The sequence below is a fragment of the Mustelus asterias genome, chromosome 16 (assembly GCF_964213995.1).
Source record: "Mustelus asterias chromosome 16, sMusAst1.hap1.1, whole genome shotgun sequence".
In the NCBI taxonomy this organism is placed as follows: domain Eukaryota; kingdom Metazoa; phylum Chordata; class Chondrichthyes; order Carcharhiniformes; family Triakidae; genus Mustelus; species Mustelus asterias.
The window spans coordinates 62,835,994-62,860,563 of NC_135816.1; the positions used below are offsets into that span (position 1 = coordinate 62,835,994).

At 40.1% G+C, this 24,570-nt stretch overlaps 1 protein-coding gene across 1 annotated transcript in view; it reads right to left on the reverse strand.

Annotated features, from left to right (window-relative positions):
• Positions 1 to 21,770, reverse strand: part of LOC144505211 (uncharacterized) — a 94,380-nt gene extending 72,610 nt beyond the window's left edge. Inside the window, exons 1-2 of the mRNA XM_078231195.1 lie at positions 21,348 to 21,770; positions 20,782 to 21,051 (exon numbers count right to left, since the gene is read on the reverse strand). Coding sequence (XP_078087321.1) covers positions 20,782 to 21,051; positions 21,348 to 21,368 — 291 coding nt within the window. The 5' untranslated portion in view covers positions 21,369 to 21,770. The remainder of the gene's footprint in view (positions 1 to 20,781; positions 21,052 to 21,347) is intronic.
• Between the last annotated feature and the right edge of the window lie 2,800 nt (positions 21,771 to 24,570).

Consider the following 24,570-nt stretch of genomic DNA (forward strand, 5'->3'; position numbering starts at 1 on the left):
TCGTGGCGGGGGGTGGGCGCTGGTGGAAGTTTTAACCCTGTCAGAGCAACAGCATAAACCACACCATAGATTTCTTTGTCTATGATCTGAAAATTTGGCTGTCCATCTGGATATACAGAACCCAATTTTCAGTCAGAACCTGAAAATCTGACAAACCCAGATCATGATCCCACTGATTCTTACAGACTAATGGCTGCAAGGGGGGGGGAGTCAGTGTAGACTTGATGGGCAAGATGGCCTCCTTCTGCACTGTAAGGATTCTATGAATTACATTTATGCCATTTGTCTCAACTGCTCCATGTGGTAGCAAGTTCCACATTGTATTAACTCTCAGAATTCTCCATTGGATTTATTAGTGACTTATATGGTTTTGGACTCTCCATTAGTGGAATCATCTTCTTTACACCTACCTGATTGTACCACTTTGTAATCTTAAAGCCCTTTATTAAGTCATCCCTCAGCCTTCTCAAGGAGTCCCAACTTATTTAATAATTTTTAAAAATGGGCTTTGTTTTGTGCTTTAAGGTTTGGATTAACACTTTAAAAATGGTAACATCCAAAAAACACAAGGCCAGCAAGATTTTTTTAAGAATAGGGATTAGTATTCATACGGAGGTTGACAAGAGTGAAACAGAAAATGCCATGTAATAAGTAATGGCACTGTCCAGGTATCTGACATTATGTTGGTCTTCAAAAACGTCAGATCCTGTTTAGGCATCTCGCATTTTTATGAGTCTTATTTCCCAACTGTAAAGAGAAGAAACCAGTGAACAACCAGGTCCCCACATTAGCATAATTGCCTTTACAAGAGATCAAGGTGCCAGTGTACATTATACAGACTCGATCGTAAAGGAACTCCATAGACCATGGTGGCCCTGATGCTGATGGACTTTCGCAGTCAATCTCATATAATCACCAAAGACGGGGGAAGTTTGAAGGAGTTAAAATTCCCAGTGAGTATCATTATGAAGTATGTCAGGTTCAGCATAACATGACTTGTGATCATTCTTTTGTCACTGGAGGATTAAACACCACTACAGATACCAACAGAGCAAAACTTCTCGGCCTTTTGGCTAAGATCAAGTGTAGTGTGCGGATGCTGCACTTGGTTGAGGTCATTAGGTTACATTTAAGCTTCATTTTCATATGAAGCTATTTTTAAAAGCGGCACCTCAGCCTTTTGGCTAAGATGCAAATGAGATCAAGCGTTGGAGGAGGAAGACCTGCGCCTACTCCAATCAGCTTGGCTCATGTAGATCAGGCCCAAAACAGGGGTTGCAGACCCTGTCTTGTCAGCTTGGATCGGGAATGTCTCAACTTGTTGAGACTCTGAATTGGACTTGATTTGATTGAATTGGAATTTTAAAAAAACAGAGCAAAAGAGCTAAATTAACATGGAATTGAAGATGGCACTGAACAATAATGGTCAAATATTTATTTTATTCATTTTTGAGATGTGGCCGTTATTAGTTAGGCCAGCATTTATTGCCCATCCCTAATTGCCCTTGAGAAGGTGATGGTGAGCTGCCTTCTTGAATCACTGCAGTCCACATGGTGCTGGTACACCCATAGTGCTGGTAGTGTGGGAGTCCTGGGATTTTGACTCAGTGACAACGAAGGAATAGCGATATACTTCCAAGTCAGGATGGTGAGTGACTTGGAGGGGAACCTCGACGTGGTGGAAATCACCACCCTCTCCCTCGTTTCCACTACTTTCCCAATTTCATCCGCATTACTAAGAGAAACTTGTATAAAGGCCTACTGATTTATGGCAGGAGGGCAAAACCATTGCTGGGTCAATAACAGACCCGAGAACAGTATTTCCGGGCGCCGAGTTCGCCCCACCCTCAGTGGGACTGATAAGACCCAAAAGAAGGGAAAAGAATGAAGGTAATGAAATTAAACCCTAAAGACAAACAACATATACAATTGAAATTAAATGAAACACATCAACCCAGCTTCAGCAGTGGCTCAGTTAATTGGAACCCCTCGCACTGTCAGGATCGGTAATCATTTTAATTCCATTTTTCCCAATGATGCCATTAGTGATCACTATTTAAAATACACTCACCCGAAGAAGGAAAACAAAAAGCCCTTTCAAGCGCTAAAATGTCTTTCTAAAACCTGACTGCTTAAAAGACAGCAGACAGCAAGAGTCCCTCTTATAAATCCACCGTGCTTTCAAAACCAGTACTTACAAAGGAAAAACAATTCTCAAAAGCCTTCTCTGGTTTGAAGCTTTATGAAATGCCTGCCACAGCCCTGATTTCACGGGGATATTTTTTATTTAAATCTATTATAAATAGTTCTATTAATTTGTGAGTAACTCTATATGGAACAAAAGAATTGCATTATTAAGCCCAGCTCCTCATACAAGTAAGCTTTTACTCAATATCTTTAGAAATGTTCCCACTGGGCAACTCCTGTCAGATCAGCGGATTATGGCTATTGTTAAAAGCTCTCACTGCCATGGAAACACACTGGTCTTAACATTAAAACTGGGACAAGTATGCAACGCAATTCTGTGCATGAGATAAGCCTGATCTGTTTGTGGAATTTGGTACACTCCACAAAGCACTCTTCACTGACCTGCTACTGGCATTTGGTAGATTCTTTACAGCACCTTTTCCCATCACACACTACCATCCACCTTCCTGCATGCAGCTCATCATATTTAGCCTTGGCCGAGTTATTTCAACTAAAAGAAATATCATTTTACTTGACCTGCAGACATTGTTTTATACACACACTGAAGCCCACAAACCTCCCCCCGCCCCCCACCCTGCCCCGCAAACACCCACTGACATTTGCATCAACATTTAGACCCTGATAGTTCCAGCTTGCATCTCCAGAGGGCCTATGTCATTCTAAAGACACAAATGAAAGTGGAAATTATGGGGTAATGGATTCACGCTATTAATTACGCTTCTCCACAATTTCTTGGGACGTTTTCTGCCTCTCCTTCATTACTCTTGCTGTAAACACCAAGGGGGCCAAACTGGATATTTCCCAAAAACACGTGTGGCATTGTGATGTCTGATTCGCCAGTGCCCACTGATTGCAATGCATGTAGCAGCCAACTTCATGATACCTACTTACCCGAGTGACCCCTGCCTCCAGCCAGCAACAAAACATGCTGATCAATGCTGGACCCACCAGCACGGGGTCAACATTGCAAGTGATACTGCTCAAGAAGATAGCCTGCACAGTTTAGAGTGAGCTTGCAGGCCTTAAAAGGAGGTACGCTGTGGCTGGAGTAGATGCTGGGAGTTGTGGTTGAAGAGAATCTAACTTGGGAAAGAGTGGGGAATGGCAAGACATGGGAAAGAGCGGATTCCAAACTTCTCAGACACTGCACTGGAGGCCTTGGTGGAGAAGGTGGAAAAGAAGAAAGATGCCCTGTAATCTCTAAACATTCAGTAGGTGTGGAATTAGGAGCAGGGAGCCATGGATATCAATGCCATGGGTCAAGCTTCGAGGACCTGGGTACAGTGCCACAAGAAGTTCAACAGCCTCAGAAGTGGTCATGGTCAGTGGGTGAATGCATCATTACATGGCATACCTCTGGGAGGCACAGTAGTTAGCACTGCTGCCTCATAGCGCCAGGGACCCAGGTTCGATTCCCGGCTTGGGTCACGGTCTGTGCGGAGTCAGTGATAATGTTTTCCCCATGTCTGTGTGGGTTTCCACCGGGTGCTCCGGTTTCCTCCCACAGTCTGAAAGATGTGCTGGTTAGGTGCATTGGCCATGCTAAATTCTCCCTCAGTGTACCCGAACAGGCGCCAGAGTATGGCAACTAGGGGATTTTCACAACAACTTCATTGCAGTGTTAATGAAAGCCTATTTGTGACATAACAAATAAACTTTAAACTTTAAATGCAACAAAAACCTGGACCACTGCTTAAATCAGCACATCTTTTAAACAGGTGCTAAGCAATCCAATTTCTCACCCTGTAAATTATCATAGCTCTGCCCCCTCCCAATTAACAATTAATGGTACTCACTATTTTCCTGCAATTACAAGTTTCTATGGTACTGCCACTTAAGACATAAAAACAGTGAAGCTACGGCAAGTACTTTTATAGTTAAAGAAGTTTACTTGAAAAAAACCAAGTTATTTTGTCTCCCATGTTTATGTCTACACAGTTTGTAATTTTAAGAATGGAGTTAAAATTAAAAACCACACAGTGGACATAAACACAACTACTGACCCAAATTAACACATAATGAATATTACTGGAAAAATGACCCAAGTAAACCAGCAGTTTATCAATAGATGTCACCACGTGAAGTAGTCTGATCCTTTCTGAGATGTATTCATGTCTCCTGATTGATTGAGTGCAAGCAAAGTCCTGATCACAGGCAGTCATACTTATACTACCAGCTATTTAAAACCCTGCCCTGAAAGAGATCAGAACCTTTTTTTAAAAAAACATGACCTGACACACAGATAGAGTTGGTAGAAATGAAGTAACTGCACCTCAGCCTTTTGGCTAAGATCAAGCCCAAGATATCAACTTGGATTTTGTTTGTCTCTCTTGTGGGGACCGTAATTCAATTTGAATATGGTTTTTGGAGCAAGCAAGATCCACTCTGCGCGTTGAGTTTGTAATTTTAAGAATGGAGTTAAAATTAAAAACCAAAATTCTGCACCTATGCTTAGGGCAGCCGCGCAATGGGGAAAGGCCTTTCAGCCAATCTACACCGAGCAGCTGGGAACCATGTAAAATCTCTTGAAGTGTATGCTTAACCCTAACCATATGTAAATGTATTGAAGTACCTTAAGAGTGCAATATGACCAATGTATACAGTTTGAACAGACTTGTAGTCTTTGTAACAAAAACATTAAAGTGTTTGTAATGTTCTCATTACTGAACTGAAGCACCTCAGAGTGCATCTTGATCTCTGGAGAAAATGTGAATATCATTGCACTTTGTTGTGATAATTTGAGATGTTTTTGTAATGTCTCATTCAGGTATTTTATGAATTAAAGTATACCTCTGCACAACAAAATCTGCACCTATGTTGAATTGTCTCATTACACTTTTAAATAACTTGATAAACAATTTTCATCCTGATAGTGTGCATCCAATTCCAACAAAACAACAAAAGCAATTATCTAAATAAAAATAAATACAAGTAACAAAATTGAATTCATTATCCCTTGAAAAGTTTATCCGCTGAATGAAATGCAAGCAATACACTTCTAATTACTGTAGCTGAAAATGTAACGCTGGAACATAATTAGCAGCAATTACTAGTCTTACAGTTACATGGGCCTTTTGATCAGTAGTAAATTAGCTTTCCCTCTAATGTCCCTTGAGGTTGTGCTACAAGCGTATAGTGAACATTAGATAAGGCTGGTCGACCTCTCTTTAGATTCTTGGATACTAAGGGAATTCAGGGATATGGGGTCAGTATGGCAAGGCGTACCTGAGGTAGAACAGTCACGATTTATTGAGCAAGGTTGAGGGGCCGAAGAATCTACTCCTGCTCTTATTTCTTATGCTAACACCTACTCCGCTATCAATCATAGTGCTGCAATTCATCCCTAAATTAACATTTAACAGCAAAATCTTGGAACTTTTTTTTAAACAAAATTACCTATTACTGATGTGTCAAAAACTCCAACCAATTTCTCAATCAATGTCAGATGAATTTACATTTTGATACCAGACAGCAGTAATGGAAGGTTGTTTTTCTCCTTTTCAACAACAATTTGCATTCATATAGCACCTTTGACATTGTAAAATATTGCAAGATGCCACACAAGAGTGTAATCAGACCAAAACTAATTAGCCACATTGCCCTACTGATATAATATTTTAAAACCAGCTCGATAACCTAATTTGCTACTTCAATCTCATTCTAATGTGTTTCGTAAACAGATGCTTTTATACCATCACCATGGAGTCTCTGGAAAATGTGATTGAAATAGGCAATTACCTTAATGCTGAAATGGCTCAGAACAGAAAACAACTACTGAAGAACCAAATATCATCTCAACAAAGGTGCCATGCACTTTTTCATAACTGAAAAAAAAAGAATTTCTGCTGCAAATGTGCTTAGCAATAAAGCTCTCCAGAATTTTCAGGGGAAGACGGAACCCCTAACAGACATCAATCATCCTGCATTAGACATTACACCCTCGTGAGTTTTTAATTCATTCTGTTCCTTCCTTCTCTGCAGGAAATAAATACAGGGGAACTGACTTCACTCAATGACACAGCCACTAGAAACCACACAGTGAAGTCAGATCAGCTTTTCATTTGATTCTTGTCCTCCTCGACATTGTTGCTCTCTACAAGAGACCTGTATCATCCTGGTAAAGCTTAGATATGTGTGTGAAGAATCACATCAAGAGACACTCTTTCTTTCTTTCTTTCTCTCTCTCCCCTCCTCCTCCTCCTCCTCCTCCCCCCCACCCCCTCACCAGACACCCACAGTTGGAAGATCCCTTTTCACACAGCGAAACTCAGTCTGCAGTGCAGGAAAATGGCAAAAGGATCCCACCCCATCAACACCAGAGGTCAACAATGATAAAACATCCTCGAAACTCCAAGTGAACATGGCTGTACAAATGACAATTTGGAAAATCTTCTCTAAAAATACCACATGCTTGTAATATGCATGAGGAAGGTGCCAGCCAAAAGAACTTTGCACCCTTAGAGCAAAAGCACTCCCTTCAGTCTCCAGGGCGGAGGGAGTTTAGAAAGCAGAAATGATCATAATAGCTAGGAACTTACAAATAGGTTCTTAGATTTTACTTGCTGAGTGCACAATTTTCTATGCACGTAGTACAAAATGTTATGACAAGGAAAATGTCCACATTCTTAAAGTCCAAATAATTCTCAGTATTATAATTAATTTGAAACATTCAAGACATTCTTGTCTAGAAAGTGGTCTTCTCTAGATATTTATCTGCAAGAAAAGCTTTCCTCTTTTTTTCTCCAGATTGGGATCTATTGTTTGGCTTGCAAAACATTAAGTAATTATTAAGATTTTTATTCTTACTTCTTCCTTCTCATCCCTCAGTTAAAATTTTCCTGGACTAGTTGTGGCCCTGAACATGTCTGTACCACAGCTCTTAACAAACGAACAGGAAACAGAAATTTTAGGAATGAGAAGTATGTAAAACAGCATACGTTCAGGAGACTTGGCTGGGTATTCTATGCAATGTGCAGGAGGAAACTACAACGAATTCCATATCTATAAATATTTCTGCATACTAAGTAGGACCGGACAGAGCCTCAACCTTTACCCCCATACCAGTATTATAAAATCACGCGCCACTTCCAGTCTGATATTTCTGCATTCTAATCAAACTGAAATGAATAAGCCTGTGACAAATTGCACAACATGCAGCTCGTACTGTTGGTTCAGTCAATTTTCTGAAAGAAATGAAGATCACTACTTTAAAGTATAGGCATTACTGTGCCAACAAGGGCATACGTGACATGTAATGGTCTGGATTTTCCAGTCAGTGTGAAGCAGAGGCATACACCATTGACTGCGGGAAAATTATGACCCAACGCTGATGATAGGCTGCAACTTGCTCACCCAGCTGCAGAACATTGGCAAGGTGACTGGGGAGGGCATGGGAGCTTAGTGGCATTTCCAACAAAGATGAAATCACACCCCTCGCAGTCTGTTATTAGCTCAATGACAATGCCAATCTGCAAACCATTCTGTGTGTTTTTTTGATGATTCCCAATCTCATATTTCATGTAATTCTCATTGGCAGCTTCAGTCCACCACATGCCCCAGGCTCAGCTTTCTCTGACACTGGCGAGGCCAAGAAGCCAGGGTGGAGGGGATTTTGGGGTGTGGGGGATGGAGGGTGGCAGTGCCAGGGTTCACCATATCAGATGTCGTAGCATTGCAAACATTGCCTGTCACAGGGATTTTAAAGCATTTCAAGTCCCATGCAAGAAAACATTACAATAACAAATTTGATGATGTCAGCATGAGCTCCAGTTACAAATCCGGCAAAGAGAATAATAAGCCATTTTAAAAATCAAACAACACATCTGCAAAGTACTGAATATCTGGGGCAATGTTTGCTAGCTGTATATTGTATATCATTTCCATTGACAGGTGTGTTGGTAACCAGAGGGCACAGACTTAAGATCAATGGCAAAGGAACCAAAAATATATATTTTTTAAAGTAGCGAATTACGATGATCTGGAATGCACTGTCTGAAAGGGTGATGAAAGCAGAATCAATATTGAAGGTATACTCGAAAAGGAAAAATTTGCAGGGCCATGAGGAAACAGCAAAGAAGTGGATTAATTAATTTAAAGTTTTAAAGTTTCTTTATTAGTGTCACAAGTACACTTACATTAACACTGCAATGAAGCCATGGTGAAAATCCCCTAGTCGCCACACTCAAAGACCAGGTCATATAAAAACATAAGAACTAGGAGCAGCAGTAGGCCATCTGGTCCCTCGAGCCTACTCCGCCATTCAATAAGATCATGGCTGATTTTTTCGTGGACTCAGCTCCACTTACCCGCCTGCTCACCATAACCCTTAATTCCTTTACTGTTCAAAAATTTATCTACCCTTGCCTTAAAAACATTCAATGAGGTAGCCCCAACTGCTTCACTGGGCAGGGAATTCCACAGATTCACAACCCTTTGTGTGAAGAAGTTCCTCCTCAACTCAGTCCTAAATCTGCTTCCCCTTATTTTGAGGCTATGTCCCCTAGTTCTAGTTCCACCCGCCAGTGGAAACAACTTCCCTGCTTCTATCTTATCTATTCCCTTCATAATCTTATATGTTTCTATAAGATCTCCCCTCATTCTTCTGAATTCCAAAGAGTATAGCCCCAGTCTACTCAGTCTCTCCTCATAAACCAACCCTCTCAACTCCAGAATCAACCTAGTGAATCTCCTCTGCACCCCCTCCAGTGCCAGTATATCCTTTCTCAAGTAAGGAGACCAAAAATGTACACAGTATTCCAGGTGTGGCCTCACCAGCACCTTATACAGCTGCAACATAATCTCGCTGTTTTTAAACTCCATCCCTCTGGCAATGAAGGACAAAATTCCATTTGCCTTCTTAATTACCTGCTACACCTGCAAACCAACTCCTTGAGATTCATGCACAAGGACACCCAGGTCCTTCTGCACAGCAGCATGCTGCAATTTTTTACCATTTAAATAATAATCCATTTTGCTGTTATTCCTACCAAAATGGATGACCTCACATTTACCAACATTGTACTCCATCTGCCAGACCCTCGCCCACTCACTTAGATTATCTATATCCCTTTGCAGACTATGGCTACCTTCTGTGCTGTAAGATTCTATGATTGGCAAAATACTGTAATTCTGTGGACAGTATAGTTGCGCTGAGCAATTTCTGTTCTCATTAATCTGAGGTGTTACCAATGGCGAACAATATACTTTCCATTATGGACACCAAGGGCGGGATTTTCCAGCCGTGCTCGCCCCAAGGCCAGAAATTCCTGCCCGAGGTCAATGGATCTTTGCATGGTGCGCCCCTGCCCACTATGATTCTCGTGGCGGGCAGGACAGGAAAATTCTATCCCAAGTGTAAGCATTAAGCAATCTCTAGTCAGGTAAAACAGTGATCACCTCATTCTGTGCCAATAATGTGCCTCAGCTCCAACCTCATTAAGGTTAAATCCTACTGCACAACTGCAAGATTTTTGCGATTTCCACACTAGCAATCCAAAGGTCTCCAAGTAAGATTGTCGAAGTAGTTGTGCCCATAAAGAACTGAACTGGCCAGCCATCACATGAGACCTGTCGACACCGCAAGGAATAAAGATCCCAGCCTTCAGTCTATCGCTGCAAATTAATAATGGAAGTAGTGAAGCAAACAACTAGCTGAATTTGTAAAGGGACATTTTCCCATAGTATGCTGCTCAATTAATTTAGAAACATGCAGAAAGTTTATAGCAGACCCATCACCATTTGGAGAAAGCGGAAATAGCATTTCAAATGGAGATCCTACAGTCAATTCCATGCATCCAGTTGTCATGCTCAAACAACATAGATCTGATAAAGGATTACAACAATGTACTGTGCCAAGATTTTCAGTCCCCAAATGTAGGATACAGGAATTGGTTCTCTTTTGCCACACCATTTTAATGATGGGTATCCACCCAAGATTGTTAATTGATCTGTTCTATTTTCAGATTCTGACAATACTTTTCTATATCTTCAGCATTCGTTTTCATTGCAGATTTCCAGCATTTACAGTTTTATTCATATGAACATATGAATTAGGAGGAGTTGGCCCCTCAAGCCTGCTCTGCCAATTATCATGGCTGTTACGACCGTGGCCTCAACTACACATTCCGCATACCCTGATAATATTCAACTCTCTTTTTAGTCAAGAATCTATCCACCTCTGCCTAAAAATTATTCAATGACCCTGCCTCCATTGTTCTCCAGGAAAGAGAGTTCCAAAGACTCACAGCTCAGAAAAAAATCTTATCTCTGTCTTAAATGGGAGACATAATGTGGAGATGCCGTACTGCTGAAGTGCTCCCCCACAGGAAGAGAACAGTCTTGTCTGGTGATTGTCGAGCGGTGTTCATTCATCCGTTGTCGTTCCGTTGTTCACCCTTATGGTATTTGCTACCAAATAAACCTGTTGGACTTTAACCTGGTGTTGTGAGACTTCTTACTGTGTTAAATGGGAGACCCTTTATTCTTAATTGTGTCCCCTAGTTCTAGTCTCTCCTGCAAGGGGAAATGTCCTTTCAGCATCCACCGTGGATCTTGTATGTTTCAGTAAGATACTCATTCTTCTAAACTCCAATGGATACAAACTCAGCCTGCCCAACCTTTACTCAAAGATAACCCACCCAAACCCAAGAATGAGTTGAGTGAACTTCCTCAAACTGCTTCCAAAGCATTTATATCCTTTTTGAAATAAGGATACCAAAATTGTACACAGTACTCCAGATGTGGTCTTACAACTGTAGCGTAACATTCCTACTTTTATATTCCATTTCCCTGCATTGAACAGCGATATTCCATTTGCCATTCTAATCATTTGCTGTACCTGCATACTAACTTGTGATTCATTTGCCAGGACACCTAGATGATTCCTCTGTACCTCAAGAGTTCTGCAATCATTTAAATAACATACTACTTTGCTATTCTTCCTGCAAAAGTGGACAAGTTCATTGCCACTTTATCCTCCATCTGCCAAATCTTGCCTAGTCATTTAATCTATGTCCTCTTCACAACTAAGTGTCATCAGCAAATTTAGCAACCATACATTCAGCCCCATCATGCACTAATATAAATAGTTTGAGGAACCTATTACTAATCCCTGTGACACTTCACTCATCACATCTTCCGACCCAAAAATGACTCAATTATGTCTACTCTGTTTCGCGTTAGCTAATGAATCCTCTATCCATGTTAACATGTTACTCCCTACACCATGAGTGCTTATTTTGCATAGCAACCCTCGTGGCACTTTGTCAAGTGCCTTCTGGAAATCTAAGTACAGCACATTCACAGGTTCCTCTTTATCTTTGTTCCTTGTTATGTCCTCAAAGAACTCCGATAAATTAGTCAAACATGATTTCCCTTCACAAAATTATATTGACTCAGCCTGATTACTTTGAGAATGTCTAGGTGTTCTACTATAGCCTCCTTAATAGAATTTGGAATTTCCCTATCACAAATGTTAAGTTATCTAGCCTGTAGTTTCCTGCTTTCTGTCTCTCTTCTTTCTTGAATAGAAGAGTCACATCTGCTATTTTCCAATCTGGTGAGACCATTCCAGAATGAAATTAATTTTGGAAAATCAAAACCAATGCATCCACCATCTCAGCATTCCCTTCTTTTAAGGCTCTAGAACAAAGTCCATCAGGATTTGGGGACTTGTCAGCTTTTAATTTTAATAATTTTCTTAGTATTCTTTCCCTGGTGATCATAATTATTTTGAGTTCCTCCCTCCCTTCCATCTCCTAAATCACAATTATTTCTGGGATATTATTTGTATCCTCTACAGTAAAGACAGGCAAAATATCTGTTCAATTCAGGTACCAATCCTTTATTAATTCCTTAGACTCACTTTCTAGGGAACCAACTCATTTTACTTATTCTTTTCTTTTTTAAATACATGTAGAAACTCTTGCTATCTTTCTTAATATTTCCAGCTAATTTTCTCTTGCATTCTTAATTTAGTCTTCCTTTATTAATGATTTAGCCATTCTTCACCATTCTTTATATTCTGTCCAATCTTGTGACCTACCACTCATCTTTACGGAATGATATGGTTTGGCTTTCAATTTGATACTAACTTTAACTTCTTTAGTTAACCAAGAATGGTGTGTCCTTCCCTTAAAGTATTTTTTTCTCACTGACATGTACATTTTTGAGTATTCTGAAATCTCTCCTCGAATGTCTGTCACTGCATCTACTGGCCTATCTCCAAACCTAATTTCCCAGCTCACTTCAACTAGCTTTGTCTTCATGCCGTCATAATTGCCCTTATTTAAATTTAAAACACTAGTCTTAGATCCACTCCTCTCCCCCAAACTGAATGTGAAATTCAATCATATTATGATCAAAGCTACTCAGGGACGCCTTCACTTTTTAGGTAATTAATCCTGCACATAACAGATTTTGCATAGCCTGCTCTCTGGTTGGCTTGAACATATGCTGCTCTAAGAAACTGTCCCAAAAACGTTATTTTATCATCCTGACTACATTTGCCAATCTGATTAATTTAATCTATATACAGATTAAAATCACTGATGATTCTCACTGTACCACTGTCACAAGACAAAATATTTCTTCCTGTAAAACCCCACCCTAGTGTTGGTTACTATGAAAGGGCCAATAAACCACACCCACAAGTGACTTCTTACCTTTACTATTGTGCCTCTCTAACCAAACTGTTTCTACACCCTGATCACTAGGTCATCTCTCTCTATTGCACTGTCATCCTTAATTAACAGAGCTACCCTACCACCTTTTCCTAGATTCCTGCCATGTACCCTTGAATATTCAGATCCCAATCTTTGCCATGTTGCAGCAATGCCACTATAATGTCATCGGTTTTGTTACAAATGCTACGTGCATTCAGATATAAAGCTTTGAGTTCTATCTTTTTACCATTTTTGTAACCCTAGACTATGTGCTGGTACACTCTTAGATTTGAACACTCTGTCCATTCCTGCCTTCGTTTCCCTTATTCCTGTCTTGCTTTTGCCTTCTCTATTCAATTTATCACACCTTCCCAAACTTAATCCCTCACCGCTATTATTTGGTTTAATGCTCCATCACCCTAGTTATACAACTCACTAGAACACTCATCCCAGCACAGTTCAAGTGAAGACTGTGCCAACAACACAGCTCCCATTTTTCCGAGTACTGGTGCCAGTGAGCCCTTAATAAAAATCCATTTCAACCTCACCAATCTTTGAGCCATGCATTTATCTCTCTAATCTGATTTTCCGTACGCCAATTTACCCATGATTTAGGGAGTAATCCAGAAGTTATTCCTTCTTTCCCATATTAAAATAAAATTTCTGGAGTCAAGAGTCATTTCTGCTCGTCACTAATTTACATTTTTTTGCCGACTGACTGTGCAATGAATGTAACCTTAGAGAGGGGGTAATTTGCAAATTCACCAGAATTATACCAGAACATTGAAGGTTTAATTATGTGACCAAGCTGCATCAACTTGCCTTTTATTCTGAAGATTAGAAAGTTGAGAAATTATTTAATTCAGCTGGTTAAAAAAAAAAGGGGTAGAAACGATTTCTTCTGCTAGGGATCCAGAACAATCAGAACAAGACCATAAAATTAGAACTAGGGTATTTAAGAGCAACATTAAGAAGCACAGTGGAGATCTAAGCTCTCTCTCCCAAATCCAGATATGTTGGGTCAATTGAAATTTTGAAGTGATTTTTATCAGTTTATGTATGGGTTGGATCAATTAAAATTTTCATCACATTAAGGGTAACAGGGGATATGGAGTAATGGCGGACAAGTAGGGTGCAGGGAGAGATCAGCCATGATCTAAATGTTTAATAGAACAGGATCAAGGGGCTGAATGATCCACTCTTCCTTCTATATCTCTACCTCTAAATGACAATTGTATGGCTCTCTTATTCCACTTATTCTTTAATTCTGCAAAGATAAGTTCTTTGCTTTACACGTTTGTTTCCAGGTTAAAATTAAAATCATTATTACTGTCTGCTCCAATTTACTCTGCAATTAAGTAATAAATAGTCTTTATCTTTCCCTTTATACAGTTGTTTCCTTTCCTGTCTGAGAGTCATTTTAACAATTTCCTGCCTTGACTATTTCTTTAACTCATTTTGTCCATTTCCATTCTCTTAAGTGCGCTTCTTGAATTGTTTCCTTTCAATTTTCTTGCACTCAAACCTTTTCTTGACCCATAATTCTGATTTCCTTCTCCTAGTTCTTGGCTTCTTTGCGAATCCTTATTTAGATTTCGCATGAACTTATCCTTCATGCTCTAGATTTATTTTTATCTCATCAGCAGATCCCAATTTATCTCAGACTTGTAGCTTTTTTTGTCCCTTTTCTGAATTGGCCTTCTTTCTCTGAAGATTAGGACACAAAACACCACGCCCTTATTGAAAAGTAGCAAGAGAGAATTAATTTTATGGCTGAATTTTCCATTCCCAAGCAGAACAATGTCTAACAGTTATCAGCTACTTCCTTTTCCCATCTAAAACCACTTTCAGTTTTGGCATATTACTTTCCACCAATGTATGTTATAACACGTGCAACAAAATGGGTATCCTCTGACAGCAGAAATCAGCAAATCTGTGCAACCATTATTGATAACTACCCCTTTATTATTTGAGGGCAATAGGATTGATTATGGATATTTTTTGTCTGTATAGTTTATACTTCATTTTTACTCCTTGCTGAAATATTTTGTACTTTATATCACTATTTAATTTCAATTATATTTGATGTAGCTTGAAAGACCTATTGTATTACGTATCCCTTAAACAGTATGCAGTCAGACCTGAATAGTCCATATGCAGTTTTTTAATTTATTAGTCGCAAGTAAGGCATACATTAACACTGCAATGAAGTTACTATGAATAATCCATATGCATTGGGGAAAGATAGTTGTGGAGCAAACTAACACAATGTATTAATATTTTGTTAAAATCAACTGCAAGTGTCATTAAATTGAGCTGCCGAGTGAGGAGAGTCCTTTGTGCGAAAAGAGCAGGTATCCAGGCTGGTTTCTGCCTATTCATAGTAAACAATAGAAAATCTAACCCTAGCTGGAATTCTGCATTCATTTTCTACAGTTTGGATTTGGAAACACAAAGTGATAGAACCCCCAAACAGATCAAATAATGATAAACAAGCTGATAATTTATTACTTAACATCTTGCTTCTTCCCCAGAATATTATAATATTACAGCACTTTTCCCATCATAGAGATAGAAGTACAATGGGGAAACTCAGCCATAGCAATGAGGGCAACACCAAAGGACCTACACTGACAAATTATTTGCAGACCAGAAAAACTCCGAAAGCTAGATATGTCATTAACACAAGATGGATATGGAGGGTGACGGCAATTTGACACACTTTAGCCCCTCTATCCAACAGAACGCATAATGCATCCAACACAACAATATTGAATTAATTATAAAGTTTGTTGATGAGGAAGAATACAGAGGAACAAATAATTGGCAGCTGCAGTTTAATGCAGCAAGATATGAAATAGCCACATTGGGAAAAAGAACAATGAAAGGAAGTATAATCTAAATGCTCTTAACATAGAGGAGAAACAAAGATCTGTGGTTTTGCCACAATTGTTAATGGTGAGAGCGCAAGTAAATGAGTTCTGAATTTATATATATTGAATTTAAAAACAAGGGAGTGATGTAATTGGTTAAGTGACAGCAAAAATATTGATGCAGTTCCTTGCATCACAATACGGGAAAGATATTAATGCGATGGAAATACTACAATGAAGATTCATCAGGATGATAATAACCAAGTATCATTGATATAATGAATCTTTTCACTGGAATGGTTAAATTTAATGATGATTGGGAATCTGATAAGGAGCTTTAAAATTATGAAAGACTCTAAGGGGATAAAGTGAAAAATTGTTTTCACTGAAGTTGGTACAGTAAATCAATAACGGGGATCAAAGACCATCTTGAAAAGGCTGGAGTTTCAATAGGGCATAGCTAGCTACAAGAGCATAGAACGACTTACTGCAGGTGGGTGGCTATTGAGGCAAATTAACACAGTTTAAAAAGGAATTGGATAATTATTTCAGATGGTAATATAAGATACTTGGAAAAGGGAAGAAAATTAAAATAGATAGCTCCAGTTGAGAAGCAAGCACCAACACAGGGACACATGAGCCAAGTTGCCTCCAAATATGCTGTAATTTCTAAGATCGCAACAAAAGTCAGGAAATCAGAACTTTTTTTTCACTAAGTTCACAATGCCTTTTCATACAAACATCCCCTCTATTGACCCATCTCATTAACAAATTAAAAGAAACTTAAAGAATACCTCTCCTCCCAAATCACAAAACATCACCCGTGCCCTGTATTTAAACAGTGGTTGACCACATACAAAATTACAACTTCCAAAAATGGTAAATTTCAAGAAGTTCAACTTAAATTAATCACACTCTTTTTGGAATTTTTCCAGAAGTCAGAGATGCAATTTTCAGGTTCAAATCTCAAACTTTTTAATCCTTGCCAGCAAGTGACAACCCAAAATCTAGTAAGAAGTTTAACAACACCAGGTTAAAGTCCAACAGGTTTATTTGGTAGCAAAAGCCACACAAGCTTTCGAGGCTCTGAGCCCCTTCTTCAGGTGAGTGGGAATTCTGTTCACAAACAGAACTTATAAGACACAGACTCAATTTACATGAATAATGGTTGGAATGCGAATACTTACAACTAATCCAGTCTTTAAGAAACAAAACAATGGGAGTGGAGAGAGCATCAAGACAGGCTAAAAAGATGTGTATTGTCTCCAGACAAGGTTCCGCACACACAAGGACGGCCTCAACCGGGATATTGGGTTTATGTCACACTATTTCACAAATAGCCAGGTTCCGCACACACAAGGACGGCCTCAACCGGGATATTGGGTTTATGTCACACTATTTCACAAATAGCCAGGTTCCGCACACACAAGGACGGCCTCAACCGGGATATTGGGTTTATGTCACACTATTTCACAAAATAGCCAGGTTCCGCACACACAAGGACGGCCTCAACCGGGATATTGGGTTTATGTCACACTATTTCACACACACGACAGCGCAGAGTCGCGGAGCAGAAACTGATAGCCAGGTTCCGCACACACAAGGACGGCCTCAACCGGGATATTGGGTTTATGTCACACTATTTCACATAAATATTTCTGCTTTTTTCCTCCTGAGTCTTTATCATGCGATCCTAGAATCAGAATTTATGTCACACTATTTGTAACTCCCACAGTTGCGTGGACCTGCAGAGTTTCACTGGCTGTCTTGTCTGGAGACAATACACATCTTTTTAGCCTGTCTTGATGCTCTCTCCACTCCCATTGTTTTGTTTCTTAAAGACTGGATTAGTTGTAAGTATTCGCATTCCAACCATTATTCATGTAAATTGAGTCTGTGTCTTATAAGTTCTGTTTGTGAACAGAATTCCCACTCACCTGAAGAAGGGGCTCAGAGCCTCGAAAGCTTGTGTGGCTTTTGCTACCAAATAAACCTGTTGGACTTTAACCTGGTGTTGTTAAACTTCTTACTGTGTTTACCCCAGTCCAACGCCGGCATCTCCACATCATGAACCCAAAATCTACACAGCCCTCACCAGCTCAAATCCAAATTTACCCTCTTCTCCTCACTTTGGTGACATATGGGGTGGGAGGGGAGGGGGGCGGCGGCGGCAGAGTGAATCTAAAGAAGGATGCAAAAGAAGTTATTAGGAGGAATGACAAAAGTGTGATCAGAAAGGTGAATTTTAAGGAGAGTACTCACGGAAAAGAGATAGAGGGGTTTAAGGGAGTGCATTCCTGGCTGTGACACCTAAACAGTAAAAAGCATGACGGTCAATGGTGGGGCACAAAAGGAGCAGGATGTACACAAAGCAAGAATCAGAGGAACAGTGTACTCCAATGGGTGGCGTGGTAAAGTTGTTGAGTGGCAGGAGGTTACAAAGATGGAATGAGGTCAAGAAAGGATGTAGAAATAAACTTGAGAATTTTAGAGGGTTTTGGGAATCAAGCCAATGCAGGTTAGTGACAACAAGGGCAATACCTATGTAGGATTTGACATGGAACAAAATGCATGTAGTGGATGAGCTGAAGTATATGAAAGGAAAAGTGGAGCAGGAGACCTTAGGGCTAGTTTAGAGGTGACAAAAACATGGATAAAGATTTTAGCGGCAGATGAGTTGAGATAGGTGTGGAGATGTTACTGATTGACATGGATGATCATTATATTGGATTTTAAAAAATTTAAAAACAAGGAAAATCTCAAATACAATCAGACCTCAGAGTTTTGTCAATTCTGCACATTCTTCCCCTGATAATCAGAAGTAATCTTTTGAACTAAAAAAAAGTTCGAAAAGTTCAATTATTTGAACAAATAACACAGTCAGTGCTAGACAATATTGATTCAAGAGAGGAGTACTGTAGACAGCATTCTAAATTAAAAACAGAAAACGCTGGGTAAACATCTGCCCAGAGAGAGAAACAAAGTTAACGTTTTGAGTCCAGTTTGACTCTCCAACAGAACTGAAGAGGGGTAGAGGTGTAATGAATTATATAATTGGAAAGGAGGCGGAAGAGGTGGGCAGAATTGAAGGTCATTCTAGATTTGTTGACATATTGAAATATTGTATCTGTGCCACATAAAAAAAAAATTCTGCAAGAATATCACTAATTTCCTCTGGGCGGTTGTTACAATCTTTCCAAACATAGGACAGGGGGACCCTGACGATGTGTTATCATCCCCATGCAGGAACACCGAAAACCACTGATCTCTTATGAAACAAGTACAGCAGCAGGGAATCTCATCAAGATGCAAAACCGACAGCTAATTGAAACTGTGCTTTGATATGATATAAACACATGCTTCAGGATGTACGGCTGTCATTAGATTTCAGTTTTGTGACTTTTTTTAGAAATGAAAATCCTTCCCAATAATGCCAGTCTATCATTGGAATCTATTGCTAGTGTTAGTGCCTCAACGAGACAACACTGAAGTTAAAGTATGTTAAAAAATTCTATAGCATATTGTCTGATTTACTGTAAAATGATGTGGAGATGCCGGCGTTGGACTGGGGTGAACACAGTAAGAAGTCTCACAACACCAGGTTAAAGTCCAACAGGTTTATTTGGTAGCACAAGCCACTAGCTTTCAGAGTGCTGCCCCTTCATCAGGTGAGTGGGAGTTCTGTTCACAAACAGGGCATATAAAGACACAAACTCAATTTACAAAATAATGATTTTAATTATTAATTGATTTTAATCATTATTTTGTAAATTGAGTTTGTGTCTTTATATGCCCCGTTTGTGAACAGAACTCCCGCTCACCTGATGAAGGGACAGTGCTCCAAAAGCTAGTGGTTTGTGCTACCAAATAAACCTGTTGGACTTTAACCTGGTATTGTGAGACTTCTTACTGTAAAATACCAAGCCTAAAAGAAACTCTGCAGTTAAAATGAATTGAAAAAGAATAAAAGGCCATTTACATCAAAGAAGCAGTCTCTGGGATAAAAAAAAAGTCAAACTAGTTTGTCAGGAAATGCTTGGCTTGAATCCGGAACAGTTTATTTCACAAATCCCAAATTACAGAGTACACAAGGAAAAAAAATGAAAGCTGATATGTAAAACTATGCTTTCTTCATCCGAGATGGCCTATCTTCAAACAATTACCTTGCTGTAAGGTTGGGGGGGGGGGAGGTCCTTCTGAATCCAGCCCAACTTCCCCCAATGCAGATACATAATAATATTTGCATAATGCTGCAATCCTGGCCAGAGATTCTGGGGTAAACCGATTTAGTGAATCTGAATAGTCTTTCTAGAGAGGATTTGCAGCTATGATATTTATTACTCATCATCAGAACTGAATCTAACCCACACTGAGGAAACAGTGGGGATCCACGCCCTTTGCAGTAGAGATCAAACTGCAACCAGACTTTAATCTCACTTTTATTATTTTAAATCACAGTAATACACACCAATCGTTTAAAAGCCATTTGCAGTTTTGAACTGGTGCCAATGGCAACTGTTAATGTGCATTGTTCAAAATACTTTTTTTAAAAATGCATACCAATTTTCAACTTGAAAATTCCTGGAAATAAACTCTCCAATTTATCCACCCTGGAGCCACGGGGATAATGTTCGACGAGGTAAAACTTCGAAGGATTTGAAAAAATATCATTTTTTTAAAAAACCCTTTTGTTGAGGTGCTGCCCAAACAAAAGTGACACGACGCCCTGAGTAATTCAGATCAGCAATCACAAGCATTTAACAATGCCAATCTTCCTGAAACGTTTGAGTGTTACATATACTATATTGGCCTGAATAAGCTTCCCGAGGAATAGTTAGTTGTTGGAATCATGTTTGGGCAGTGATCATCTGACCTTGAAACAACTGTAAAGTATTGAAAGGGGGTTTGGAAAGGGGGTGAAGGAATGTTCATCCCAGAGTGAGCTGGAGCCTACCTCTCCAAAAAAAAACCCCCTTAATACCCTTCAAAAACTAGACACAAGCTTGTTGCCCATTTTCCCCCTCTTTTTTTTTTGTTACCTGGCCGTGGTGCTGGCTCCGTCCCTGCGGGGTATCCTCGGGGCTGAAGTAGAGCCTGGTGCTGGCTAGGAGCTGCTGGTGGCTGCGGTCCTCCCACAAGAGCTGCAGCTCGGCGATGCATTCGGGCTCATGGGGCTGGCATCTGACAAAGAAGAACTGGCCAAGCCTGGCCGTCAGCCCCTTCCCTTTGCCGGAGGAGCCGGGCTCGGGCAGGCTGAAAGCCCGGTAGAAAGTGTAAGGTCCGTGGGAGCCGCAGGGAGAGCCGATCCACTGGGAAGGGGAGAGAGAGAGAGAGAGGGTAAGAGAGAAAGTAACAAAGAAGCCGCAAAGCCATTAATAAGAGAAGTATCAATGCAGCCAAACACATTGTATCAAACTTCACTGCATTCGGAAACAAGTAGCCAAAATCTTCCCCCCTCCTCCTCCTCCCTCAGTGCAATCCCCTTCAGGCCTGACTTCTCCCGCCGGCTGCCCTTATTCCAACTTCTCTTCCGTCCTCCCTCACCACCTCCAAAGATTTAAAAAACTTTCTTCCTCAAACTTTTAACCATTCTGTTTTCCTTTACCTCGATTTTCCGCGGCTCCATATCTCCTCCGGCACTCTGCAAAGCAGCAAGGTCCTGGCAGCTACACACGCCTCTCACATCTACATCACAAACAAGAACATCACTGGAGACACACTCAATCAACAACTTCCCAATAGCAAAGAGCCAGAGAAACAAAATCAAAGTGAAAGCACACACACAAACATCCTCATCAAATCCCCAAGCCGCAAATCATACTTTTATTATTTTAATATTTTATCACTTTAATAATATATTATTCTTCAATTCTCTGGCAGCCAGCTGCCTGCTCAACCATGTCTTATTTACAGGTTGGGGTGGGGGTTTTTTTTAGCACTGTTACCACCACCCCATTTTTAAAAAAAAATCAAAATCCAAACTTCTTTTATTTTCTGAAAATAAACTTTCTTTTATTTTTACCCAGCTGCCAGGACGCCGTGACGTCACGGGGAATGGGAAGGAGCTTCCAGCAGAGAGGCTGGGAATCTGGGATTGAGAATCTAATCTCCACGCAAACTAATGATGGAAAGCGGGGTAATAAAGGCATGGTCATGAGGGGTGTGAAGATTGGGAATTGCATCTCTGTGGACAGGGATTGGGGATATGCATAAACCCCGCAGAGAGAGGGATGCTGATAATGTGCAGGTGGGGTTGTAATTCCTGTTGAGAGATGATAAGGAGATAAGATTAAGCATGCAAACTCTGGAGCTGCTGGAAATCTGGGACGGAAAACAATACTCCAGGTTCATGCATCAATTAACAGAAAGGTGAGGTTGAGATAATATGGTTGACAAAAATTGAGACTTGGTGCTGTGGGGATTAAATTGGGTTTCTTTTAAACTTCTTTTAGGTGTTTAGTTTGATATACTGTAGTTGTTCCCAGAGTTAAACTTTCCACAGGGGGCTGCAATGAGGCAAAGTGTTTCTGATATGCTTATTGTCACAGTGATTTGACTGGTGCCTGAGTGAAACCAATCTGTAAATTTCACCAGATGACCAAACATTTACTGAATGGTTTTAAAGGGGACTTTTTTAAAGATAAGAACATTGACCAAAGATGGCTACTGCAAGTCACCTGACATCTGGGATTGCCAGTGGCCAGTTTCTGGAAAGTTCTAACATGGAATACAATTCAGACATGTCATGACATCCTTCTGTGGAATTTCACACCTGAAGATGTAAAAAACTACTTCAAAAAGATTTACCGGAAAATGTACTGGACCTAAATTTACAGTTCTATAAGACTACCTCTGCAGCGGAAACAGAAGGTCGGCTAGGGCAATAGTCATAGGAAGTATGTTTTCCTATCTCATTAAGATGGGTAATTACTCATTCAGGGGGTTAATGGCTGGGAGATTACAGAATCTACTCACTCCCCCACCGTCCCCGTCCCCCCCCCCCCCCCCCCCCCAGCAATAAAATAAAAGCACTGCCAGTTCAGACATAGGCAAACCCCTTCTGAAATCATTATGGGGAGAGAGAGAGGTTGTGTGACTAAAGTGATCTTTTTGAAATCCCTTTGGTACAGCATGCAAATTGCGAACAGTGTTGAGTAATCAGAAAAAAAACAGCCAATGAAGCAGCAGAAGCTCCTTTCTCTCCTTTCCCAAGTTAAGACTCTATCCCCTACAGTTTAAAAATCCAGCATGGGGACACGGAATATTCCATTGAAAGGAACCTCAAGTGCAAAATCCATCAACTTCTGGAAGAATTATGCATTAAAAATAATTTTAAAAACAATTTAAAAATAAATTGTCTCCAGCAATTGCAGTTACATTAGCTTCAATTTAGCTCCTGGAACCTAAAGGAACTTGGAAAAATCACAGGGATGCAGCCAGGGGCCCATAAACAATGAACTCTCAATTCCTTTAACTTTCAGCACTGAACTGAATTTGGCTAAGAAAGTAATTACCTACAATTTTGTGAATTTTGTAGGCATATGTGTGTGTGAATGCAGGTCATGAAAGTTTGAGAAGCACAGGCTTATTTTTAAAAAAATATTTTGATGTCTTTATCTGGATGGGGTTTTAACTCAACAGAATTGAACCCTTTTTATTTTGAACTTCAAAATGCCAGACTTGTTTCTCAATCAGAATGTAAATAGTTAAACACAAAGAGCAAGTAAAATTCCTTCATCAAAGCCTGTTATGGTCAGACTGGAGTGGTAGGACAGGAAAGTCATTTGTGTCCCTCCACACATAGGTATAACATAACATAGTTGCAATTTTGTTCATCTGCTTGCTTCATACTGACATTATTTAAAGTAATCATTCAGAAAATGAGGAAAACTTGTGTGGGCATTTCAGGTGTTTCAGACAGCTAAATCTGATGACAACGAAATAATGTTGAGTCTGTGGCTGTTCAATGCTGTGCTTCCATGACAGCATGTACATTTTAAGTTCTGCTGCTGGCTGGCTGATTTATTTCTTTGATTTTCTTTATCTCTATTTGAACTTCAAAAGTGGCAAGAGGTATATTTCACTCCAAGATGGGGAGATCTTTACCTCTTCCTGTTTAACTGTCCTGGAACCTACATAGATGTGCACACACACAGATCCTTGGAGAGACTGTTCCTCATGCAGATTTGTTAATGGGTATTTGGTCCAGGTTCAGTATCGTTAGCTGGCTTGTCAGAAGCTGCATCTTATCTTGGAATCATAGAATACCTACTGTGCAGACAGAGGCCATTCGGCCCATCGAGCCTGCACCGACAACAATCCCACCCAGCCCTATCCCCGTAATCCCACATTTTTAACCTGCTAATCCCACTGACACTAAGCGGCAATTTACCATGGCCAATCAACCTAACCTGCACATCTTTGGAATGTGGGAGGAAACCGAAGCACCCGGAGGAAACCCATGCAGACACAGGGAGAACATACAAACTCCGCGCAGACAGTCTTGCACTCTTTTTGTGTGAAAGGAGGTGTACATTAAAAGTTCAGTTTTTGTTGTCTGCTTGTTTAACAAGCTTTCTTTTGATAAACCTGTTCTACGGATTATAGTCTAAATCAAATGGGCTGATTGTTTTTCTTATGCTGTCTGAAGACTAGTAGTATATGGTAGGGTTTTGTGTCAATCACAGTAACCAGGCTGGTCGTGACTCTGGTCAACACTTCAAAAACAAACATTGGGCATGTAAGATCACATCTCATTTTGCAAGGGTGAGAGCTTCCTTATGGGGGTGATCCCTGACTCCAAGAAGGAGACAAAGACCTTGATGATA